The 24,548-nt window shown below is 35.1% G+C and overlaps 1 protein-coding gene across 1 annotated transcript in view; it reads right to left on the reverse strand.

Annotated features, from left to right (window-relative positions):
• BMP5 (bone morphogenetic protein 5) overlaps positions 1-24,548 on the reverse strand; it is a 115,407-nt gene that overhangs the window by 47,323 nt on the left and 43,536 nt on the right. The window contains exon 2 of the mRNA XM_060615788.2: positions 10,894-11,086. Within this exon, the coding sequence (XP_060471771.1) occupies positions 10,894-11,086 (193 nt within the window). The remainder of the gene's footprint in view (positions 1-10,893; positions 11,087-24,548) is intronic.

Below are 24,548 nucleotides of genomic sequence, written 5' to 3' on the forward strand. Positions count from 1 at the left end.
CTTGTTGTGGGGAACAGCTGGGCCTACAGCTCTTCAAGCTTCCCCTGGATCTCAGCAACATCAGTTTCTCCAAATCCTGACCCACAATTCCTCCTGCCAGATCACCCCCTTCATCTTCTGCACATCCTGAGCAAGAGGTATGTGGAGCTCACGGTGAAGTTCACCAGCTACCCCTGCAGGTCACCCACATCACTGAAGTTGGCATTTCTGAGAATTAGAATGGTTCCCCAATGTCTTTGGAGTTTGAGCTTATCCTTCCAGGTTTCAAGTTCTCATTCTCTCCTACTCCACATCCATTTCCCTTACCAGTTGCCTATACTACAGACTTCAGACTCATCACCAGATGCAGAAGCAACGGCCTCACCTAAACTCTTCAGCCAGGTCCCACAATTGCAGAAAGACAAATCACTGTAATAAGTCCCTTATTCCTTATTCATGTAGTTCTATTTCTCTGATCTGAGACTAACTGACACACTCCCTGGTATGCATTGAATGCATACGGTATGTTGAAGTCCTAATCCCTGGTACCCATAAATGTGATCTTATTTGAAAATAGTGTCTTTACAGTGTAATCAAGTTGAGATGAGGTCCTTACGGTGGGGCTAGTCCAGTATGGCTGCTCTCCTTATAAAAAGAGAAGAGACATAGATAGACACACAGAGAAGGAAGATGAAGATGAAAGCAGAGATGGGAATTATGCTGACAAAGCCAAGGAACTTTGGGGGCTACCAGAAGCTGGAAGAAGGAGGAAGGGATCCTCTCTTAGAGGTTTTAGAAGAAATATGGACCTACCAATACCTTGATTTTGGACTTCCAGCCTCCAGAACAGTTAGAGAACAAATTTCTGTTGCATTAAGCCATCCAAATTTTTTGGTTGTTTCATGTGTTAAATAGGAGGTTGTAGGCAGCATCAAAGAATGAAAATGTGTCCATAAGATTTGGTAACAAGGAGGCTGTTGGTAGATGATCAAGAGAGTGGAATTATGGGAATCAAATTGCAGGAGTTGAGGGGTGAATAAATATAAGAAAGTGAAGGAATTTAAAGGGAAGTTTTATATCAGTGAATTTGGATAAAATGAGGAAAAGAGAAATAGCATGGAATTTGGGACAAAAGGAGCAAACAGAGTCAAGTAGAGGAATTTTTAGTTAATGCAAGAGAAGTGAGGGTATTGATAGGACCCATTTAAATTCACATTTAGAAGACAAAACAACTCGTACTATTTTTAACACAAGAAGAAATATGCATATACAACACTGAAAATCTTCCAAAATAGGCATATGCTTGGTTACTTCTTTGTAACACTATCCTTGGTTTCACATGTAAAACTTGTTTATAAAAGAAATCACTTCTTAGCAAAGGGAATTGGGTAAACTAACACATATTGGATGAGTCCTTATATGGGACTCCCATTCATCTTTTGCTGAAATCTGTTTTATCAGGATACTGTATCACAGACTTATAGCAAATACTTTCTTATTACTTAAGCAGAAGGAGTAGGACTCATGGATAGTCTGATGAACCTCATTATTATAAGCCTTCCTTTATAAAGCAAAGAATCATAGTTGTAGGTGGAGTTGTTATCTGCTTAATTTCAACAATGACTTGCTATACATAGCTTTGTTTAGTACTAGAAAAATAATTATTCCCTTCAAGTTACCTTTCTGAGCTTGTTTTTTCTTCTTTAAATAAAGATTAAAATATCTACCTCTATAAATATATTGTAGGTATGAAAGGATACACAAAAAAAAAATGCTACGCAAATGACTACCATTGCTATTTTCTTAGCAAAACACATTTATTGCATGTATGTATGTATATAATAAGTTGTGTGCATTATGCTTGATAAAATAATTAGGATAAGAAGTGATTTATGCAATTTTTACTGTGAAAGTTCTTTAATAACCTATACTTACAAATTTGGGGTTTAGGTATTAATTCATTTAAATTTAGTAAAATTTTTGATGCATATAATCCATACTGAACCTTTATATCTGAATCAATTAGAAGAAAAAATATTCAGTGGAACATTTATCAAAAGAAGTAAAATTATTTGTATAATCCATAACAAGATATATTGAGGCAGAAACATTCCCCAGATTGTTATAGTTTCAATATCTATTTCTACATGTGTATATATGTGTATATATATATATATATATATATATATATATAGTTACCCAAGAGTATAACCATTCTATAATCTAACCAAGAAGCACTCAACCTGGTCAAGGAAAGCTTTCAGAAATTGTCTGGAAGAAACACAGATACATTTGGAAGAAAAGTTTCAGTACTTTACTTCCATAAGTCATGAACCTTACAGTCCACAGGACATCTCCAGTTTTTCCAAAATTTCTACTATTATAAGTATTTCACCTCCTTCCATCACCCTTTGCCTTTGGATAGCTTACCAAGTCAAACAAAAATGTAATGATGGCCACCCAAGGAGAAAGCATCATACATCTTCCTCTGGGTGTTTGACATAGATACCATAACACCACTTAAGGAGCCCACTGTCCAGCTCTGGTATGGAATACATGAACAAGGGACAACAAATTAATAAATTATATTCTCTGGAGTTTATAATGTCAGAAGTTTCTCTCACAAGCAGCTGTAACTTAAGAGAGTTAGAATTTGTTAGCCGATTGATATTTTCAAGTGTTTTTTTCTACCAAAACAAATGTGAAATAATAAAATGCTATGAATCTCACAGGGCACCAATTTTCAGAATATCTGATGCAATGCTGTATTTACATTTCAAAAGTACAGACACAAACTGGTAAAATAGCAATATTAGATGAAATTGGATGACACACATGGCAAAAATGGGAAAAAAAAGTTGAATTCCCACCATGAAAGTTCAGTTTTCTCTCTGCAGAATTTTTTTTAATTGCCAAGATATTGTTAATGTTTAACAGGTTTCCTGGCATGACATCATCCCATATTTTTCCCCTGCAGAGAAATCCAAACATGTGCTACTGGATATATATATATACAGAGGCCCCATCATTCAACAAGATATAAGGAAGTAAGACAATCAGAAAGATAGTCCCACCACATTTAATGCCCCCTCATCAATGAGCCATGTGTCCAAAGCACCATGCACCCCAAACTCTAAGACCTCTAAAAACTCTTCCTTGCTATGATTCTCAGGACCCAAAATAGGAAATTAGTCAAAGAAAATTGACTTGACAGCACTTTATTCCTGTGTTTAAATTTATAACTTAAATCTATAAAAAGAGCAGGATTTCCTGGGGTGCCTGGGTGGCTCAGTCAGTTAAACATCCGGCTTTGGCTCAGGTCGTAATCTTGCATTCATGGGTTCAAGAACTGCATCAGGCTCTGTGCTGACAGCTCAGTCTGGAGCCTGCTTCAGATTCTGTGTCTCCCTCTTTCTCTTACTCTCCCCCGTTCACGCTCTGCTCTCACTCTCTCAAAAATAAAGAAACTTTAAAAATAAATACATAAATACATAAATACATAAATAAATAAATAGAAGGACTTCTCAACCTCAGCATTATGGACATTTTGGATCAGATCATTCTTTATTGTGTGGAGGTGCTGTCCTGTCCATTGTAGAAGGTTTACCCTAGCATTTCCACCCACTAGATGCCAGGAGCACCCCATCTTCCCACCCTCACCAACTGTGACAGTCAAAAATGTCTCCAGAAATTGCTAAGTGTTTCCTGGGGGACCAAATCACCCAAGCTGAGAACCACTGAACTAGAACGCAAATCCCTGCACAGTGAAGAAATTTAAGCTATACTTGTGTACCTACGATCCTGTATACTTAGTAAAAGGTCATGAACCACCAAGTGTCCTCCTCTGCTATCCTGCTCTCAAGAGCCCATGAAATCTTCCCGAGTAGAAATTGTCAATGTACGTTCTGAAGTACCTCCACAGAAGAATCACAAATCTTAGAGTGGCAGGATCGGGAGATGATGTAAATATGAAGCTGACTGTGAACTGGAACGATGACAGCTTAACTAAATATATCCAAGTAGTGAAGGTGGCTAATGACATCGAGCAGGCTAGCTTCAGATGTTTTTGCAATGGAGTACAAAAATGTATATTCATAGCAGAACATTAGCAAAAGGTTGAATTATACATAATATATATATATATATATATGTATATATATATAAACACACACATATATAGGTATATAGATATTAATTTTTTCACATACATATAGGCATATGTGTGTGTGTGTGTATACATGCGAAAAAATTAATTCAAGTAAAGCATTTAGTACAGTGCCAGACACATGGTGAGTGCCCATTAAATGGGTAAGTGCTGGCTGCTATTCTTAGTAGCAGTAATACAGGCCATGATAGTTTTATTTGTATTATTTAATTTATACATTTAAACATTTTAATGTTTAGGAATATTTCTTCTAGGACATGTCCCCCTCCCTGTTTCCCTGTCTCTCTGTCCCTCTCTCTCTCTCTCTCTCTCTCTTTGTCTCTCTCTCTCCCTCCTTCCCTCTCAATTGCTCTCTCCTTATAGAAAATTCCTACTCATCTCCAAAGGCCCAGCTCAAGGGTGCACCCCTCTCAGTGGATTCCCCTAAGGTCCCTCACCTTCCCACATGAAGAATTAATTTCCCCTTCATTTGTGTTTCCACAACACTTAGTGCATACTTACATCATAGTGCTTAGCACATTGTATCATAGTTATTAAAGTCTGTGTGCGGCAGGCCCACCACAGCCCCTGGCCCTCGGGCTGTGGGCTTTTGGGATTTTATTTACTCGGCCTCCTGTCCCTTGTGCTAGCTACATGGTAGGAGCTCAGCAAAAGCATGCCGACCTCAGCTGAATTATCTGGAAAATTCAATCATGTGGAAACCTCATTTCCCAATAATGCCAGATATATGAGGTGTGACTGAAGAGCAATGCCTTCTGTATAGAATTTGGGGCTGTCAGCCTTATATGAAAAGATTAAATCAGTGAAATGATGCAAAGTGTGTTAACTTTTTAACCAAGAAAAATAAAAATCTGGATAAATATCAGAACACTCTGTTAAATTGCACACATTTAAATACAAGTAGGAATAAATGGGGGAGGTGGGAGATGGTAGAACTAGAATATATCATTTTAAGACTTTTAAGTCTTGCTAAGATAAATAGCTGTGAAAGAGATGACATAATGGGGCATTAAAAATTTTTTGATTCATTAATGCTGTCAAAAAATTCACAGACTAGATAGTTAATAGATCAGACAATGTCTTGAGTAGAAAACATATCTATAAAACATCAATCTGAATTACTTCAAGAATCCCACCACAACACTCCTTGATAATACGTTAGGGAAAGTAAGCCTTATATATTTAACACAGTGCATTCAACAATGCATATACATATATAAATATACATATACATATAATATACATATACATATACACATATATGCATTGTTGAATGCACTGCATTAAATAACACAATCTGTACCAGCTTTTTAATTGTTTTTGAGTTTAATTCAAAACACTAAGTAGGAGTGCCTGGATGGCTCAGTTGAAAGAGCACACAACTCTTGATCTTGGGGTCATAAGTTTGAGTCCAACGTTGGATATAGAGACTACGTAAAGAAATACACTTTTTTTAATTAATTAATTTATTTTGAGACAAAGAGAGAGCAGGGGAGGAGCAGAGAAAGAGAGAGAAGCAGCTCAGAGATGTCAGCACAGAGCCCAACAGACATGGGGCTTGATCTCACAAAAACATGATATCATGACCGGAGCCAAAATCAAGAGTCCCACGCTTAACCACCTGAGCCACCTAGGCACCTCCTAATAAATAAAACTGAAAAAAAAAATCTAGGTAAAACCTGTAAGTCTGAAGATAGAAGTTTTAAGAGGTGACCCCAGCTTTTTAATTGGCCAGAGGTACTGGTTTCTTTTCCTGTGCCCATTTTGGTTCTTGATCTAGGAAATATATAAAACCATAGATAATCAACACTAAACAAAATATAATAACATTTGAGTTTCAAAAGTACTTTTTAAAATTGAAATTCTTTCTGTTTTAACTGTGATCACATGATTTGTAAATTATTTTTAATCTATTCTTCCTCACCTTCACAGAGTTAAAGTCAAAGCTCTCTGTTGCAGAAAAACTTTCCTTAGTATAGAGGAAAAAATATATCTATTTCTTTATCTCTCTCCATATTCTGTATGGGAAAAATGCCTTCCATGGCTTAATTAAAAATAAGAGCTACTTATTGTTAAATGCTGGTGTTTTGTTTAGTTTCATTTTGATTTGGTTTTTGCCGGTCTCAACCTGGAGAAGTTTGGGAAGGCTATTTTGTAGAGAAATGCGTAGCATAAAGTTGTTTCATTATTTTCTCTCCCTCTCAACTAGAATCATGTTTGTTTCTAATTATAAAAATAATGTTTGTTATAAAAAATTTCAAAAGTACACAAAAAGGTAAGAATTAAAATTTCAAGCCCACAAGTCTGCAATAAACACTTGGTGCTTCCCTCTGATCTGTTTTCCACATGAGTTTATTTTAAATTAGTATAATCATATATCATACTTTTAGTCAACTAATGTTATAATCTGAGAACCTTCCAGTGTTATCCAATATTTTTAAAACCCAATTTCTACTTGCTATATAAAGTATAGTATCTCTGTTTTTCAGAAAACAAAGTGTAACTTCTTACCTCCTGTTTAACAATGAACTGAAATATTCTCAATTTATGCAATTGCCAACACTAATACTGTAATAAACACTTATATGTGAATCTGTGTCCAATTTGTCTACATCTCTGATATTCCTGTAAAATAAATTCATAAATAAGTAATCTCCCATCTCCACCACTCTTCAGCAGTATTTTAAATAAGAGCTTTATTTATTTACCATTTGCTTTCAGAGACAGCTTCACTGGTGTTGCTAGCAAGTTGGGTGGTATTCATTTCATTATTAAATTTAAAAGCATACTAATTCCTTTCATATGAATCAAAGATCAGGTGATTTTTTCATGAAGTAAAGGCACCTGGCATCATATGACTTATTTGATCTTTACGTAAAAATAGGTGTCAGTAAATGGTAGCTATTATTATCATAATAACCACGTACTTTTGGTTAACCTATGTATGCCATCCTCTAAACCTAGTAAACTAGGTGCTCCTACTGAACTATATGAGTATATATTGACCAATGTATTTATAAAATATCAGCTATGGTCTTTGTACTGTGATAAGCACTAGTTCTTCCCAAATCATCTCAAATACTTTCATTGTTCTGAAATACTTATTATTACTTTTATTCTTTTCATATTTGTAAATGGAGACCCTAAGATATACAGCAATTTCCCCATAGGGAAATTCCAAACTCCATGCTGTTATTGCTATACATGACTATTTTCTGTGCTGGCTGAAATCCTACACAGACACCTGAAATATTCGAAGAATTACATGTACTGTTTGTATATCATCCATCCCTTAAATCTATTTCTTTGGAACAAAAAGAAGAGTGCAAAACGTGACTCCTGGATGTATAGACAAGAACCTAGGACTGCATCTTCTTACTCTGTAGATTAATGAACACCAAGTAATGGGTGAATGCCAATTTCAAAGAAAAAGAAAGCACTTTGCCAGAGATTCTCTCACCTGATCAATAGAATATAAAATTTAAATGTGGGGTATATGTGGGGGAATTTGTATATTTTGGATATTGAAAAAGATAATTGGCAAAAATAAAACCCACAGAAAATAATAAGTATAGCATAAACTTACAGGATGATTCAGCAACAATATGTGATAGTAGATTTCAAGTGTGTGAACTTGATAGAATGAATATGGAATTGAATTTACTGAATTAAATTTTAATAAATGCTATTCAGTAAGTTGGATGCCAATCTATTCAATCTATGCTATCCTAGAGTTCAGAATATCAAATACAAATATTTGAGAATATCAAATACAAATACAAATATTTGAGAATTGATCAATATATACATGTATTTTAGAAATCACTTTTCAAAGATGTAGGGAAAATATCAAGGACATTAGGAAATCCTGTGTCTTAGATTTAAATACATGTTAAAAGAAGTAAAGACTTAGCCAACTTATACCCAAGAGTACTGAAAAAGCATACAAATGTAGCTATAGAAACATTGATAGTAATATTTTTTAAATCATGTATAATTAGATAACAAACTTTCAAGATAAACAAATGTCCCATATTTAAAGAAATAGAAATTCTCAAAATTGTGAAGTCTGATAAAGTAAGCATCAACACCCATAAATATTCCCAGATGTGTTATTCATAAAAATCAGCATGGGTTCATCAGAAATGAATCTATAAACTATTATCGATAGTCTTTTCTATTATTCCTTTATTTTCATCACGTGTATTATGTCTTAAATTATACAGTTCACATACTTAGAGGTGAAAGAAAGCTAAATGGATGGCTGGTTCAATGGATAACATTCAAAAATAACCTGAGCAGACAGAACAATAGACCTAATTAAAGGTTAGGACATCAAATTGTGATCATTGTAAAAGTCTGTATTTAGATTCACATAATCAATAAGTATATTCTAGAGGTAGAGATCTGGCATACCAGTGGTTCCTGTAAAAACCACTTGGGTGGTTATGAAATAACCAACTACAAATTCTGTGTGCATAACTATTGTGAATGACAAAAAATAGAGACAATTCAAGCATTTTGAGATATGTTAATGGAGTATTATCCCAATCATGGACAATAGTAATTTGAAAACTAATTCATATCAAGCAAATTAGTGCTGAGGATTAAAAAAAAAAGAAACTACTTAAGACACTATCCTTTCTTGGGGCGCCTGGGTGGCTCAGTCGGTTAAGCGTCCGACTTCAGCTCAGGTCACGATCTTGAGGTCCGCGAGTTCGACCCCCGCGTCGGGCTCTGGGCTTGCTTCTGATTCTGTGTCTGGAGCTTGCTTCTGATTCTGTGTCTCCCTCTCTCTTTGCCCCTCCCCCGTTCATGCTGTGTCTCTCTCTGTCTCAAAAATAAATAAACGTTTAAAAAAAATTAAAAAAAAAAAGACACTATCCTTTCTTTAAGGAGCTCACAATCCAAATGTGGGAACAAACATAGAAAAACAGAATTATAAATAAAATATTTGTTAGTTACAGAAATATAATTAAATAATACATGGAGTATTATCTTAAATTCTAATCACTTAATTTTAAGGCGCCATCATTATTTAGTACTAAAAAAATAATGTAGTATGCCAGGCTCTGTCTCTAACAACAACAACAAAAAACTTAGTATACTCATTTTTTTTTTAATTTTTAAAAAATATTTTAATGTTTATTATTTATTTTTGAGAGAGAGAGACAGAGTGTAAGCAGGGGAGCGGCAGAGAGAGAGGAGACACAGAATCCGAAGCAGCTCCAGGCTCCAAGCTGTCAGCACAGAGCCCAACTCAGGGCTCAAACTCACGAACCACAAGATCATGACCTGAGCTGAAGTCAGACACTTAACCGACTGAGCCACCCAGGCGCCCCTTAGTATACTCATTTTATAAATGAAACCGCTGGATTGAGATTTAAATAAACAACCGAAAACTCACCCACAGACAAATAGCTAGTAAGTGTTAGAGTTAAGAAAGGAACACAAATCTTTCTGCCATGGAATTACTGCTCTCAAAATAAGATCAGCACTTAATCAAAGTATGTCCTGCTGAACCAGTGTTTCATGGGCATTAAGTATTATGCATTCAAAGGAAAAGATTCCATAATGAGATAATTTTGAAGAAGACTAGGTTTCCTTACTTATAAAGCCTTTCTAAGACTTTAATATATCATGTGCATTGTGAATCTACTAGAGAAAGGTCTAGCAGGTAGGATTTTCAAATGCATTTAACCTCAGAAGCTTTTTATTCTTTTTTCTCCGTTGAGTATTGTGAGGGACCAATGTCCCACTGAACATCCATTGGGAACTCTGGCACTCTCCAAAACCAAGAAAAATCTAAATGTCAGGGACTAGAAATTTTCAAGGAGAGGGAGGAGCCTTGGAGGGGACAAGATAGCTGTCTTTAAATATCTCATCAAAGAAAGACATACTATTTCACCAGAGGGATGATCTAGATCTAATAAATGGAAACAGATTTCACCTTAACATTTCACTGTTGCACTATATGCTAACTAACTTGGATGTAAATTTTAAGAAATAAAAAAATTAAATAAATAAATAAATAAATAATCAATGAGAGTTGGAAAAACTACATATGAGAGCTGTCCAACAAAAGTGGCTAATCACCCATGAAGGTTTTACCCAAGAGATTTCTTCACTGGATGAAAGGTCAGACAACTCTGCTAAGCTTTCTTTTCAACTCTTCTATTTGATGGTTCATTTGCAGTAATTATCAACTGAAGTTTTCATATATTTTGTATTTCAGACTATCTGTCCATTTTTTGCAACATTTTGAATTAACCATTTTGTAGACAGAAGAAATACAGGTTAATGGGCAGAATGTTGCAAATATAGTGCCTTACATCAAAATACACATAACAACACACATATAATTTACATCCATGCCAGTGAGAAATAAAGGGTCTCTTCTCCAACTTAAAAAAAAACAGCAAGTGATTTAAATCATTTCAATTATAAATTTTGTGTGTGCTGACTAAAACGAAAGTTTTCTCATTTACAAAAGGAGACAAGGGGACTGGAAAGCAAATATGGGGGAAGCATGGGACCATCCAGTGCACAGATTGGTGTTAGGAGGAAGGAGAAGCTGGGGAATGTGGAAGGCACTCTTCAGATCCATTACTTTTACTTTCAATGTGTCTACACCTGGCTTTGAATGTCATTACACCCAAAGAAAACATAATATGATAGATCACATGATTATCAATGGATTTAACTACAATTCATTTGCTAGCATAGTAAGTTAGACATAGAGTTGTTACCTATTAGTGTATTCCTTGATGATCTGATATATGCTAATCTTAATTGTTTCATTTTCAAATCGACTATTACTCTGGTCCTTGTATATCCGGAATTCAGCTGCTGTCACTGCTTCCCCATGAGGAATTTGAGTCAGATCAAACCTGAATTCTTTGTAATGCCTTCGCTGGTGAGAAAAATCCTTGTCTCTTTCAACTGGAAAAGAAAAAAAAAAGGGAAGGAAAAAAGTTAATCCTTCATAAAATATGGAAATTAATGGTAAATTCCCCTGCTTTGAAGATGAAAACAAGCAAGTAGGATATTATAAAACTGGGAAAACACTGGAACCGCAGGCTCATACATGTTTCCAGTTGAAGGAAATTCCACAAACCAACAACCTTTATTTCAAAAGCAATATAACCTCTGTGGTTTCATACAAATTCTTGGATCCTAACTAGAAAGGGTACCCAAAAATGTTTTTAAAAGCGAAGGTTGTAAAATGATTACTACTATTTTATCAGGTACCAGAACACAGAGGGGTTCATACAGGAATTAGGGATATGTAATAGAAACCCCCAGGGTTCCAGGTGAAGTCAGTGATGAGATTTAGCACAGCTGAGGGAGGAAAATAGCAAGGAGGACTGAGAAATTGCAGGAGCATAAGAACTATGTTTATGACATTGCAAAGGTCAAGTAAATAAAGTAAATTCATGTTCACGAGAGGGATTATTTCTAAAATGCCTTCCCCAGAATTTTTTTTTTCTCCTTTCAGCAAATGAAATGTCCTTCTTTTGTTTAAAAAAAAAAAGCACCTTTATTACTTCTTATACATTGTTTGGTATAACCTCCTTATCCATGGGGCAGCATAAAGCCTTCCAAAGACTTCTGTCTGTTCTTACTCAAAATAGAGAGGAAAACATATTCCCCCCCTTCAGCAACCTTCCCACCAAGTGAAGTCAGAGAACTTTTCCTCTTGGGAACATTATGGACTGTTGAAGAATGCGGGTAGTAAGTGTGAGGCATATTATTATATAACTTGGCTTTGTAAAATAGTATATTATTTGATACTATATCCACTGAACACCAAAAACCTTCGTAAGAAATTATCTATGCAAAGGACTCATTTTTAGTAATGCACTATCATGTGGTGGAGTTATGTTTCTCAGTATTGGTAGCTTGCTCAAAATCTCTCTGTTATCTAAGATAATGTATAGGTCAGGATCACAAAAATTACACTGCAAAGCACTGGGCACAAGGTGCCTCACAATTACAGCCTATAATAATACTTCTACATATTTCCAGTGATGTGTTCTTTTGCTAAAATTTTGTTACAAGAAGATAAAAAATGGGTAAGTTGCGTAAATGAACTCCTAAGTTTCAAAAATTGCAGGAAGATAGGAAAATATCTTTAGGTGCATCATTGAAATCATGTCAACGCTGCTGTAATTATGTGAAACTTGGGGGTCCTAAACAAGAGGAAGGATTAAGATTAAGGAAAAGATAAGAGGGTCACGACCAACCAGGAATGAGGGTGGAGGCCATGGCTGCTAGAACTCTGAGTTCCAGGACCAGATGGGTTCCATGTCTAGAGGAAGCTCATGACAAAGGAATGCATGATTCCTGGCCTTCATCCTTCGAAACAATCTTCAGTTTATTTTCCCCAGGAGTAGGAGGCCGTTTAGGAGGGCAGAGAGCTCATCTCCACCTCCACCTCCCATACCTAAGCCATCAAAGAAAAATATAATCTACACCTGGCCCCGGGAAGCTTGACAAGAACAGTGTTCTGGCAGTCGGGCACATGCTGACACCATCTCAGCATGAAGTTTTGTTTTGTTTTGTTTTGTTTTTTTAGGTATCACTATCTTGGTCCTAAGAGAGGTCTGCTCCCAGGAAGATCAGTAATCAGCTTCTCACTAAATAAGGAAGACAATCCCATTTTTAGGATGCTATTTTGGTCCATAATTTAAACTTCTCCGTCTAACCTTCTGCTGGCAATATCTTAGACTGGTATGAACATATCTCCCTCTGTTCTGTTTGTCCATCCTCCCGACTCAGGTACGTGAGAGGGAATGCGTAAGGGTAGAAAATGCCTACAAACTGGATGTCTAATAACTGAAAGTGCCTTAAAACTTGCCATATTAAAACTTGCCGATTGGGCGCCTGGGTGGCTCAGCCCATTAACCAGCCAACTTTGGCTCAGGTCATGATCTCACGGTTCGTGAGTTTGAGCCCCACGTTGGGCTCTCTGCTGACAGCTCTGAGCCTGAAGCCTGCTTCGGATTCTGTGTGTCCTTCTCTCTCTGCTCCTACCCTGCTTGCTTTCTGTCTCTCTCGCTCTCTCTCAAAAGTAAACAATAAAATTAAAAAGAAAAAAAAAAAAAACTCGCCACAACTTTTGTTTACAAAGAACTAAATTTAATTCACTACAAACTTATTCTTTCCTGATCCTCATATTTGGGCACCGTTCTAAACATTTCATTCATATTAACATATTATACTTTGTAACAACCAATGAGGTATGTTCTATGATTATCTCTACTTTGAAGGTAAAAAAAAAACTGAGGATGCAGAGAGAATAAAGACCAAAGAATATGAATTCAAGTAGTTGAGGCCACCAAGCTATGTTCTTATGCAGCTTCTGCTTGTAGATTATTACCGTGTCCTAATTTATTAAGTATTTATGCTTTACTAGAGATCTGAAATCTCATATTCACAAGTCCAAAATCCAAAAAGCTCTGAAAACTGAATGTTTAACTTCAAGTTAGTTTGGCAGGAGAACTGGAAATTAGCTGATTTGAGGCAATTTAAAGTCTCTATTTATCCCACTTTCTATAAATATTTACTGCTTTGCTACAGAAATGTTCATGTGTTTGACTAGGTTGCACTGTTCCAGACTCTGCTTGAGGACTTCCATATTTTATGATGTATAAACCAACCAGCTATTCAAAAACGTATTTTTCTATTCTTAAAGTCAATATTTAAAATTCTAAATGACAATCATCATGCAATTTTTCATTAACAACCATTTTTGTATTTGAAATTTAGACCAAAGAAATTATAGTCCTAGAAACAAGGCCTGAGACACAGGTTAGCATCCAATCTAAAGCACACACCTGCATAATGCAGGTAAGTATTGAATTCATATTATGTAAAGTCATCTACTATTTTGGAATCCCCTGTGAGATGTTAGTATAATAAAGTGGAAAGCTAGAATTTCAGCTGTTATTATAAAATTTCAGTTTTCTAATCCAGGCTATTTAACCTAACTCCTTAAGGAGGCAAATTTTCAAAGAGTTTAATAAAATTTTATATTAAATATACCACACAAAATAAAGTTGCAGTGCAGATTTGTCCAATGACTCAAATTCCTATATCCTATTGCTTTGAATTATAATTGCACTAGTAAATTCCATGGGACATGTTGGAGTGAATAATGGAATAAAACTTATATTTATATAGCTTTGCACTCCTAATGATGCTCACAAATATTCACAAGGTAAGCTCAGTTACCTCAAAGAGCAATCCTAGGGAGGTGTGAAATATTAATATCCCTAATTTAAGAATAAGAAATTGGGTGATGACAGCTAGGCGGTAACAGATGTCTGTCTTCTAAAGCTCATTATAAATCTTTGTTCAATGTCCATACCACCTACATAATGACATCCCACAGTTCTGTACTTAGAGACTAGTTCATAGCTAGTATATTTACACAATGTTTCTCAGCAATCAAGGATTTGATCAACAATAGTTAATTAGCATCTAACACAAAGAATGCTTGATCCAAAGAAATCTTTCAATAAATACTAAATGAAAGATTATATGAATGGATCAAAATCTGGCTCTGTTCACTAAGTATCATCCTGCTGCATTACCCGATGACAAAAGACATGATAATTTCTTTAACTCTCATTTGTTTGGCACATATTTGTCTAATCCTTACAACCTTACTTATGTTTGTAAGTTTCTATAACTTGCCCAAGAGCCCACAATATATAATTGGGAGAGAATAGATTTCATTCCACAGCCAAGATTTCAGTTCCTCGTCCCTCAACAACACAACACTGTATTTATTTGTTTTTTTCTGGATGTGGTTTTGTTTGTTTTATCTCATTATTACTCAGCAAAGTTGATCTTTCAATGCTCTCATTCTTCTCTGTGATGCTCCTACTTAAGAGGATGCCATACTTTCTGGAATCTGCTCATTCTTCTAGAACTCAGTGCCTCCAATATTTATCTGGGTAAATACTGTATTATATTCACTTATTTAATATTGATTCCATTTCTTATCTGAGGAGTTTTTACGACTAAACAAGTGATTGTATTCATAGCTTGAATTAATATTATATAACATATATATTAATATGCAAGCTCATTCTTTTACTACAACCTTATTTTAAAATAATTGTAACTCACCAGCTGGATGCCTCCATACTCCAACTTTTTCTCCACCAGACCTACCAGCAGAATAACTTTCTCAAACAGGTTGAAAAAGAACATACAGTCACGTTTTATATCCCTTAAGTGTAAGCTTTTTGTAAGAGATGTCCTTGCCTTGTTCATATTTGATGATTTGAGTAAAAATTAAGCATTATTTCACCATATATTACAATGTGCTACAACCCACTGCAGTTATAAATGTCTTGGAAAGCTTAAAAGATAAGCAAGTAAACAAGAAAAAAATCAGAAAAATATATACATCTTTTATTTTTTATTCATATTGTGTTAAATATTTTGTCCTTTCAATATGCATTTTAATTTGTATATTATATCAACTAAATACCATGAGTTTCCTTAATCACCTTTATTATCATTTCTAATAAAATCTGTATTACCAGATTAAAAGATGTAAGACTCCATAAAATCATAATTACATTCCTCTCTGGTAGTAGAAAAGACTCTCTTAATTACTAGACAAACAGAAAACAAATGGAAAAACAAAAAGGAAGACAAGAGGGTTAGCTCATCGAAAGAAGACCCAGATTTGTCAAAGGGGATAGAATGACACATGTTAAAACATACTGAGGTCAGGAGGTTGACCCTTTTCTCTAGTGAAGACCATTCCTTTTTCTCTTACCATAGATACCATTTCTCTCATGTGAAGTGAAAAAGAGAGTTTGGGAATAAACTTAAGTAGATTTAAAACACACCTCCTGTATCAATCAATTCACCTATGGGAATTGCATTTAAAAAGAGAACACAATGACCTGCCCAGACTGCTATGTTCATATCTGCTTATATATCTAACAAGGTTCATAGGCTGTATTTTCAGCCATATGTACATTGCACTAATGCCACACTCTCTTTATGATACATGCTTGTTTTGAAGATTGTTAACTGTAAGCCGATGAATATCACCATAAAAGTGAAATAAGGCCATCAATATTGGACTGTTTATTTATTTTTTATTTTTTATTTTTATTTAAGATGATGGTTGCCAACAGTTCTGTCTACAAAAATTAAAGAGTTGCTGTACTGCATATATATATGTTATAGCATAATATATATATTATTATATTATATGTTATATAATTATACATTATATATTATATATATTATATAATATGTTATGTATTATACATATATGTTATATATGTAATGCATATATATGTTATAACATATATAACATATATATATATATGCAAACTCAGAGAAAATAAACCATCAATAAGTCAGCAAAATTTAGAAAGTTTATCACACAAAATACAATCATAATGATGGTGAATAATCGCTTTCAGGAAGCAGGTTTTTGAATATTGCAAACATTTCCATCTATGCGAACTACCAAGAGCAACTGAAAGCTCACCAACCCTGAGAGAACCAAAGAATCAATTTATTATTACCATTTGGTTTTAAAAAGTGGCAACATCAAAGCACACAAAAGGTAGAATATGAATCCAAAGAGTCACATTCTATAATTAATGGGCTGACAGTAAAAAGAAACAGACTGCCTTATATAAGCACCAAACTACATTCTCAATGCTCTAAATTGCTAACGTTTTGCAGATTAAGCTTCTTGTGTTTAAAGACAGCCACTGAAACCTTTTATTGCTAAGATACAACTGAACAGAAGTTAATGACTGATTGCAGTCTTTCTTTTTTCCAAACAGACACCTCTCTGAATGTCTTTATCATTAATAGAAATTGTATAGAAATGTCCCAATTAAAGATTTTTATGTCTACAACATCTGGAGAATATAATTAATTAACAGAGGATTGAAGTTTTATCTATTCTGTGATGTATCTGCAGTCTTAAGGAGATGCATTCATGGGCAACCAGCCTTAATCTCCCACACAAGGGCTATAACTTGGAAGACACAAATAGAATCAGTAGCTGCAAGGCAAAGATAGCATTCTCCCAGGAGCCTAGCCAGCTGTTGAAAGAGTACAGATCATTGTTTGCTGCTGAGTGCAAAAAAATCATTAAGAGATTACTCATAGAATTATTACTTATCTGTGCTGCATTTTAAAGTTAAAGGGGAAAAAAAACAAAGATAACATGTGACTACCAAGATATATCACTTCACAAGACATCCTTCACTGACTAGTCCATTGAGAAACATAAACTTGTCCTATAAAGGTCTATTCATTGATCAGTGAGTGCACATGTACATGTTCCTTTAAATGGATAACCATTCCGGAGAGTATGGTAAACTCCAGATGCCAGAAACCCTAAGAGCCTCTTGACACCCCAGTCATGTTTGACCTGAAGGAGAGAAAACTGTCCCCCTGAATGTGCTGTTTCAAAGAACAGTTTCAATGGACTTTCAAGTGTTCTGTAGTTAAAATACTCTTACTTGTACTCATAAATGCTTCATAAATAGTTTTATAAAGAAGGAAAAGAAAGGTGAGATGGTTAAATATTTTAAATATCTTAATGAAATGCCTAAAGAAATTGATTCCTGAATCAATTTCAAATACACGCGATTTTGAAATTTACAAGATTTAATTAATGGCCCAATATGTAAATATTATTTTGCTTTACAAAATATAAATGACTTAGGAACAGAAAGAATTCAGTCTGGTATGAAGACAGCTTTAGAACACAATGAAGATGGTACCATGCTCTACTTGGCTTCAGATTGGATGAGCCCAGCATTCAGCCCTCGGTGGTTATTAGAATGCTATAATGATAACCCTTTACATATCAAGCATTGGCATGAAAACGGATATATTTAATAAAAATAAATAAACAATAACAATTAAGTAATTTCTGATTTCATAAAAGCAATATATATCAAATTTTTGGTCCTTCTCCTTTATTGGATGCAGTCCATCTCCTGGCTGTCAGATGGCTGCTTTTCTTTCTCATCTTCCACACATACTCATTTTGATTATCCTAAAACTAGCTACCGTGCTACTGCTCCATTTATTCAATCCCAAAATATGTATTGAATAACTATTCTAGGTCAAGCCCTAAAAGATACGGAGATATAAGAATAAAAGAGATATGAGCCCATGATAAGGAAGACAGACACGGAAAAGTGCAATTGTGATACAATTGTGTTGAGGCTTCCAGGGATAAGTGTAATAGAAGGCAGAATAATGAAGGAAGGAACAACACATTGTATAGGAGGCTTCAGGAGGAGATCATTTTGAGCTTGGTCTTAAAGAAGTTTTGCCAGATAAAGGGTTCATATAGATGGAAAGAGATTTGGGAGCTTGTAGCCAAAGAATGAACAATAAATAGTTTGTTGTCATTGCACAATATGGAATCTGAGCATAAGCAGTGCAATACGAGGAGTGGTAAGAATTTACTGGGAACAGATCAGTTTTTCACTATTCCCATTCTCATTGACGCATTCTGTATTCTAATAACCAAAGACAGGAAATTATTTTTTTGTAATCAATATCACAGGCAAGTGTATAGTCGACACTTTTGAAAGAAAGTTGGATGAATTAATGATTCCTCAATAATCCCCTTCCTTTCCTAACTTGATAGTTTTCCTCACTTTTTCCTCTAACTAAAATGCATTCCCTACTTTCAGAGCTCCAAATCCTACGTCTGCTTAAAATCTCCATTTCCAGTGCCACAAATACTACTTTGAAATGTTCTGTCCAAGTTAATTTTTCCTGCTGGAGACATTTTCAGTACCTGTGCACTTTTTCTGTACCTCCCTTTTGATAATGGGCACGACAGAATGCCATACTTAAGAGTGCTGGATTTGAAGTAAAAAAACAAACAAACTTGAATTCCATTTAATTTACTTAACTTACTAAAGAGTGTGGTATTAGGAAAGTTATTCAACATCGCTATGCCTTTATTTATCCATCTTTAAAATGGAGGTCGATAATAAAAGGCAGTGTGTTGTAAAGGTTAAATGATATTTGAGAGAGTCTTCGTGTAGGTGTCTGCAACACAGCAAATTCTCAGAAAGTGGTAGCTGTCATATTAGTAACTTTCCACTTGCATTGTAATTATTACATCACCATGTAAGTACCCCAGGGGTGAGATACTTTAGAGAAATATGCATATTTTCTTTTTGTTCTGTTTGTTATCTTCATATTCCTGCACAAACCCCCAAACATGACTTTTTTCTATAGCAAATGGTCAATAAAAGTTTAATGATAGAAAACTGCTACCTGTCCTAAAACACAACCATTTTGATCATCAGAATGTCAGTATGTTTCCCTGGAATATAGGTATATTCATAAATGGAATAAATATTATTGGTTTTTTAATTTGTTCAGTAGTGTTAACAAAAAACTTCAGGCTAGAGCTAGATTTTTATAAGGGTGGATGGATAGAAAATAATTGTGTTTACTTGATACCTTGTTTAGATGTTTCACATCTATGAGGTAGAGAACACAGCTGCACATAATTTGATGTTCACATATTGCCCATTAGTCTAATCAAATTTGCTGGTTCTGACGCATCTCCTCTTTAAGGGAGACTGACAGTCACTTAGTTCTTTTTATCCCTGAGGATCAACAATGCATCCTAAACACAGAAAATATTTTGTTATGGTTTTTATTATAAGCTTTTTATACCAGAAATTATTAATGGGAACTTAAAACAAATGTTCATCTTTTGTGGGTTAGATATTATATTAAATTTCAAAAATTAGTTGATAGTTAAAACAGAAGATAATACCTGATTAATTCACTTATTGTAATGAAAAATGATTATTTAATAACAAGTGAATATATTTAGTATATTAATAACAGATTTCAATCACACTGTGTACAAATATTTGAGAAAAGTTTGTGTTTGCCTGTAAGAAGTCAACATAAAAGCCCAGCTGTCTGATAATCACCTTTTGGTAAATATTTAGTTCACATGTTTTCTTTACTAGAAAAATCTGTGGGTTTTATAGATTGTCTGGCAGCTAGAGGTCAACCATTCTAATCTCACCAGATTTCACTGAATGGCCTTGCAAATTCTTCTGTTCCATCAGTAAAATAAAACAGTCCATTTTTAACCACCTGAAGGTGATAGAGGTTACAGTAAGTGCATATACAGCAAAGAACCTTCCTTTACGTCTTGAATACAATGAAATGATAGTTTATCTAGAGTGAATACTTGTGGTTATCTGACAAAAACAGGTCAAAGGTTTTGTGAGTTTTCTTCTGAAATTGTTCGGTGCCTTCTCTAATGACTGATAATTGAAAACAGAGATGGGAACTATACAATGTGGTGGGTGACAGATAAGCAGTAGATTAATGCCAATACTTGGTTAGGAGACACTAAAAGGTCAGGAGTCACAGGAATTAGCTATTGTGCTACTGTGACAAGACAGACATCAAAAGTCTATTACCCCTTCAACAGCCCTTCCCCAAGCCTGAAATCTATTCTCACTTCCTTTGATTGTAATTAAGAGATAATTTTTATGTCATTATATATACAATGCCAAACTGAAGCCACTCGCCCTAAGTGTACCAAATAGTTAGAGTTTCAATATGTTTATTTACATAATGGATATCTTTTTCATAGCATACTTTTAATGTATTCAGTGCTTATTTTGGAGAATTTTAGAAACATTTTATCCAGCAAAAAGTAATTATATTTAATGGGAAGAAAGAAAAGCTTGAATAAATTTGTTTGGAATTTCTCTGTGGAGGAAAAATGAAGGCTAAAACAGAGTTTGCATAGCGTGAAAGATATGAGAATTTTTTGTAGCTGAACATATAAATGTCTTTCTCAAATTAAGTACTTTAAATTCTAAATTGGTATGATACCTTTAATAGGGTTCACTCAAGTTCAGTCTGTGGTTTGGTATGTCATTTTGAAACAAAAGCAAACTATAAATTGTTTCCGCCAATAGGGTTTCATCAGTGAAATTTGGTGCATTCAAAGAGGTCACGGAGAAATGTGGTTGTATTTAATGACATATAAAGTTATTAGAGACATAATTACCTGGTTTTATACATTTTTAAGAAGGATAGAATGATATATAAAAATATATCACATATAGGCTCTATAATTAATATAATGGTAGCTGATCTATTAGGCGAGGACCACAAGTGGCCATTGGTGCCCACGTTTATTTCCTACGAAGTGTTTATTTGCTGTCTGTCTCCCTGACTAGATTTTAAGCTTGACAACAGCAACACTTTAGCTTGGCTCATTTTTGTATAGTCACCTCCTAACTCAATCTCTGGTACACAGTGGGTATTCAACATACATGTGGAATGAACGAATACAGGAATATGCATCAGGTTCTGGTTCCTTTTTTTTTTTTTTTTTTTTTTGGATGGTTGGTTGGTTGGTTGTTTCAGGAGGGAGAATATACAGGTCCTGTTAATCCAACTTAGCCAAAAGCAAAACCCCTCAGCCACTTATTCTTAAATGAGCCTCTGCCCATATTACAAAACAGTATTGTTCCTAATGATATATTCCTTTTTTCCTTTCTTCTCTGAAAGGAATTCAAATAAATAATAACTTAGACAGAATCTTAATGTCATATATTTATTTTCAGTTTCCACTAGCTACTTTAAAACTTAAAAATATATGCTAGACTATTAGAATCTCTATGATCCTTAAATAGTATATTACTCTTGGAGAAGGAGAGGAAGATCATAGAAAAATTAAATAGCATTGCTCTTATTTTATGGTTATTAATAAAATTGTATTTAAAATAATTAGAAGAATGAATCATGTGTCATAGAAGGTAATATTTATGCAGTTTTTGATATAACGGTGAGTTATATGAATCTATACATTGTATTAAAAGATGTTTTCTATAATTGGAGACCTACTTCAGAACATGTGTTAGATCTAATAAAAGATGTAACAGGTGCCAAAATCAATAAAGAAATCATACGATCTTCCCACATTTATTGAATGAGACCACACTGTAATTAGAGTCAAGGGATCCTTAGCGGTCTCAGATCACAGAGCATTCATATGAAGAATCTCATATTTTGGTTGATCTGGTTTCACACTCCTGGGCTTTTCCTTTGTATTGGGATTTCAGGTCAACCACAAAACTCAGAGCAAAATTCATCACTGAGCAGTATGTGGTTTTGAGTTCAAACTATACAAATCCTGCAAGTTTCTTAAGATGCACACCTGGAATAAACAATAAGTCTTCTGAGATCCAAGTCAGACTATCTCATTTTAGATTCAAATTTAACAACTTCCTGAGTCTCCAATCCAATTGTATATTAATTATCAGATGGCCTATTTTCTAATATTTTTGTTGCTAAAACATTGACATGTTCTTCATATTACTTAATAATCCATCCAACTAACCCATATGCACTTTTACATAAAGGACCAAATTCAGCAACAGGAAAAGCTAAGGGTCAACCTTATTTAAACCACATATTAAATGTGGCTCAGTGTGCTAAGAGTCTGACTCTTTATTTAGGCTCAGGGCGTGATCTCACAATCCTGAGATCAAGCCCTGCATCAGGCTCTGCTTGGGGCATGGAGCCTGCTTAAGATTGCCTCTCTCCCTTTCCCTTTGCCTCTCTCTCTCTCTCTCTCTCTCTCTCTCAAAAAAGAAAAAAAAACACATATTACTAAAAATGTGTGAGGGTTAAAATAAGGATCCTTGAGTATTAGAAGTTTAAGGAGATGGATTCTTAGATTGTTCTCCACATCTGTGCTGTTCAGTGATAGCTTTTCCCCACTGAGCCACAGTTTGGAAGTTTTCGGAGAGGGGAAATGGTGGCATCAACAGACACAATGAGAGTGGGATAGGATACTAGAAACACAGGAACTAGACAAACTTATGCATAATGACAGCTGAGTTCCCAGGCCTCTTCTGCCATTTGATTCCCAGAATGTTTGACAGCCAGGCTTGTGCCCTTCAGAAAAGAGAATGAAAGAGTCCTCTCATTGAAATCTGACCATTCCAGAAGTAGGAATAAGTCTCCATAAAATGGCAAAGCAAGAGTATCTTGAAGAGAAAATTATACTAACAATTTCTACCCATATGCATAAAGCTTCTAATCAGCTTTTTTAAGAGTTTATTTTTTAGGGGCGCCTGGGTGGCTCAGTCAATTAAGCATCTGGCTTTGGCTCCAGTTTGTGAGTTCAAGCCCCACATCAGGCTCTGCTGACAGCTCAGAGCCTATAGCCTGCTTTGGATTCTGTGTCTCCCTCTCTCTGCCCCCCTCTGCTCATGCTCTGCCTCTCTCTGTCTCTCACAAATAAATAAATGTTTAAAAATATTTTAAGGGTTTGTTTTTTTAATTAAAAAAAATGTAGAGAGAAAGAGAGTGCAAGCAGAGGAGAGGGGCAAAAGGAGAGAGAGAGAGAGAGAGAGAGAGAGAGAGAGAGAGAGAGAGAGAATCTTAAGGAGGCTCCACACAGTGTGGAGGGTGATGTGGGGCTCAATCCCATGACCCTGGGATCATAACCTGAGCCAAAATCAAGAGTCTGATGCTCACAACCAGTTGAGCCACCTAGGCACTCCCCTAATCAACTTTTTAATCTTTCACTGTTACCTAAGAGCAGAGAAACAAAAAGATCACTAGATATCTGAGAAAATTCTCTACCTGCAAATATAGAGACAAAGTAGCTCTTTAAAATAGGAACTTGAAGGAACTTAAAAATAAAGCAAATATCTGCTTTGTGGACAAAGATTATCCAAGCTTCCAGAGACAAAATACAAATCACATACACAGGGATCAGGAATCAAAATGGACACAGACTGCTCAAAAACAACACTGCAATCTAGAAGACCAAGGGACAAATACTTTCAAAATCATGATGAAAAATTATTTCTACCCTAGAACTCCATACTCAACTAAATTATACATCAACTATGAAGGTAAAACAAGGATACTTTGAGACATGGGATATATAAAAAATCAGATTCCCAAAAGCATTTTTTAGGAATTTCTGACACAAGTTGCTCCACCAAAACGAGGAAAGAAGCCAGAAAGAAAATGAAAGCATGGGCTACAGGGAAAGGAAGTTTAACACAAAGGAAACAAAGATAATTCCCAGAATTATTTTGGAGGGAGGTCTCAGGATAACAGCTGTACTCCAGGCACAAGGCGAACAGTCCATCTTGGGTGTGACTGAACAGAAAGACATGCGATGGCTAGCATCACAAAGATGGCGTTCCCCATTCATACCACTCTTTGAACTTGACAAAGTCTAGGTGAGCTCAAACCAGACTTGTATCTCTCAGTAGCTTTCCTGACATATATTTATAGAGTTCCTGCTCTCTCCTCAAAGTCCCACTGCCTGGGTCCTCTGAGAATAGTCACTTTCTCCCACAGA

Source organism: Panthera onca, chromosome B2 (assembly GCF_046562875.1).
Source record: "Panthera onca isolate mPanOnc1 chromosome B2, mPanOnc1 haplotype 2, whole genome shotgun sequence".
Classification (NCBI taxonomy): Eukaryota; Metazoa; Chordata; class Mammalia; order Carnivora; family Felidae; genus Panthera; species Panthera onca.